At 71.7% G+C, this 2,520-nt stretch overlaps 1 protein-coding gene across 1 annotated transcript in view; it reads left to right on the forward strand.

Moving 5' to 3' along the window:
• The window catches only part of CHLNCDRAFT_58794 (hypothetical protein), a gene marked incomplete at both ends in the record, with an annotated part of 9,061 nt that extends 7,249 nt beyond the window's left edge, over window positions 1–1,812 (forward strand). The window contains 4 exons of the mRNA XM_005844625.1: window positions 186–329; window positions 582–649; window positions 1,023–1,133; window positions 1,345–1,812. Of these exons, the coding sequence (XP_005844687.1) occupies window positions 186–329; window positions 582–649; window positions 1,023–1,133; window positions 1,345–1,812 (791 nt within the window). The remainder of the gene's footprint in view (window positions 1–185; window positions 330–581; window positions 650–1,022; window positions 1,134–1,344) is intronic.
• Window positions 1,813–2,520: the final 708 nt, after the last annotated feature.

Genomic DNA, 2,520 nt, shown 5'->3' on the forward strand with positions numbered 1-2,520 from the left:
TGCCCCCCCGCCATTGGGGGGGGGGGGGGGCGGGCGAGCTGCTGTCGACGGCTGCTCACAGCGCACGGCGCAAGCGTTGCGTGCCGCCACGGACACGCAGCGCCGCGCTTTGCTAAGCAGCCTGCAAGAGTGCGTTGCTCGCTGCGCCCACGCCTGCCCCGGCCCCGCCTGACCCTCCCTTGCAGTGAGCGACGGGCGCACGGCGCTGGGCATGCCGCGCGCGGGCAGCCACCCAGCCCTCTCGCAGCTGGGCACCTCGCTGCCGCGCGGCGGCTTCCTGTCGCCACGCCGCTCGCCGCAGCCGCCGCAGCCGCTGGGACAAGACACGGGTGCGCCGCTCCTTTCTTCTTCCTCTTCTTCTTTCAGCCCGCCTGGCTGCCGGCCCACAGAAGCTGGGCGGTGCCGCGGCCGTGTGCGGCCACTTAGCCGCCTGCGCGTCGGGGGGCTGTGCGGTTTGGGAGCAGCGCGGGCTGCACAGCACGGGCAGGCGCCAGAGCGTGCCTGCCGCCTGTCTCGCGCGCTCCGGCGGCGAGCCCTTCCCTTGCACTCACACTTACATGTACCGTCCTTTCTTCCCGCAGATGCTGACCTGGACTTTTTGTTGGATGAGCTGGCAGCGCCCATGCGCGAGGCGCCGGCGCCCTTTGTGGTGAGGAGCTTACCGGGCGAACAGCGCCAGGGGCGGCGCCAGCAGCAGCAGCAGCAGCAGCGGCGGCGGCACCAGCGGCAGCTTGCTCTGGCCTCTGCCGTGCCGGCGCGGCGCCGCGGCGTGCTGCTGCGCGTGTGCGGGGCGATGAGCGGGCGGCGGCGTGGCGGCCGGCCGCGCCCGCCCCTCAGCCCTTGGCCCGCGGCTGGCATGCCGCCCGCTCGTTTTTATTTTTTTGCCTGACTGCTCGGCGGGCGGCAGCCCTTGGCCTGCCAGCAATCTCCAGGCCTGGCCCCACTCCGCCCCTCACCTGCCTGCCAATGCCTCACCTGCCCGCCACCGCCGCCGCCGCCGCCCCGCTGCCTCCCCACCGCAGGAGCCGCGGCGCGTGGGCGGGCCGCTGCCGCTGATGCGCCCGGCAGACCCGCTGCACCTCCGCATTCTGGTGGATCACTCCTGCATTGAGGTGTACACAGGCACAGGGGAGGTGAGGCGGCGGCGGATGCGGCGGCGGGGTGCAGAGAGGGGTGCAGAGAGGGGGTGCAGGACCAGGCTCTGCCGCTGCCGCTGCCGCTGCCGCTGCGGCTGGCTGCTCCTGGCAGGCCCGCCCCGTCCCTCGACGGCGGCCTCTGCGCTGCCCCCGACGCGCCGCCTGAGCAAGCCCGCCGCCGTGCCTGCCCCTGCCGCCGTGCGAGCAGGCGCTGAGTACCCGCATCTATAGGGGTCCCGCCCCTGAGGGCTGTGCGGATGCTGGCATCTCCTTCCTGGCCTTTGGAGGCACGGCACACATCAAGCACTGCGTGACTTTTGAGATGGGCTCCGCCTGGCAGCAGCCCGAGGCTGTGGCGGCCAAGGCGGCGGTGGCAGAGGCAGCCACGGCGGCCGCCGCCAGCCCCAAGCAGCCGCCGCCGCCCGCCGCTGGGTCGCCGGCGCCGGCGGCGCCGCCCGGCGGCAGGGCCGGCAGCGCGCTGACGGCGTCGCTGGCGGCGGCCAGGGGCGGCGAGGGCGGCGCGGCAGCGCCGCCCCCGGCGGGCGCAGACGGCGACGCGGCGGCGGCGGCGGCTGCACAGGCGTCGGTGGCAGCTGCGGCTGCGGACCTGCTGCTGGAGGATCTTGTCACCATGTGCATCTCCCCCCAGTGCAGCACCTCGATGATTGGGGCCTGAGCTGGCGATGATTGGGGCCTGAGGTACCCAGCGCAGCCATAGGCAGCCGCGCGTGCCACGCCACCCTACCCATGTCCCTCCTGTTCCCTCCTGTTCCAACTAAAAAGCTTCAATCTTAAAACAGAAAACGCATGTTCCAGACCCCCCTCCCTCCCATGCTCTCCCTTCCCTCCCTCCCTTTTAATCCCCACTCTGGCCCTCCCGGGCACCCTCTCTTTTTCAGACCTCTGCTGCACTGGAAAGCATCACTGCCTGATGCGCGCCCCTTGGGCTGGGCCTGCCGCCCCACCGCTGCCTTGCTTGCATCAATTGCATCGCCACTCTCTTTCTCGCCCAGCCTCTCCCCAGCGCGGGTGAGCCCCCGCGACCGCTCTTTCTGCCTCCGCTGCGGCACCGCGCTCCCCCTGCTGCCATTGGGCGCCTGGCCCTGCCAGCCTGCCGCCGCTGCCAGGTGGCGCAGCCTGTGCTGGCTGGGATACCCCAGGGATGGCTGCTGCCTTGTTGCCCCCATTGATCTATCCGCCACAGAGCGGCGCAGGTGCGCCAGGCCAGGGCCCCCGGGAGCTGCATGGGAAGCTGCATGCACGCTTGCCTGCTTGTAACGCAAACATTCTTGTTGACATCTGTTGACATTTGTTGAGGCACGGTGGGAGCCGTGGGCTACCCGCGGAAGGGCAGGGGCCAGTGAAGGGAGGGGGGCAGGGGGAG

The sequence above is a fragment of the Chlorella variabilis genome (assembly GCF_000147415.1).
Source record: "Chlorella variabilis unplaced genomic scaffold CHLNCscaffold_21, whole genome shotgun sequence".
Classification (NCBI taxonomy): domain Eukaryota; kingdom Viridiplantae; phylum Chlorophyta; class Trebouxiophyceae; order Chlorellales; family Chlorellaceae; genus Chlorella; species Chlorella variabilis.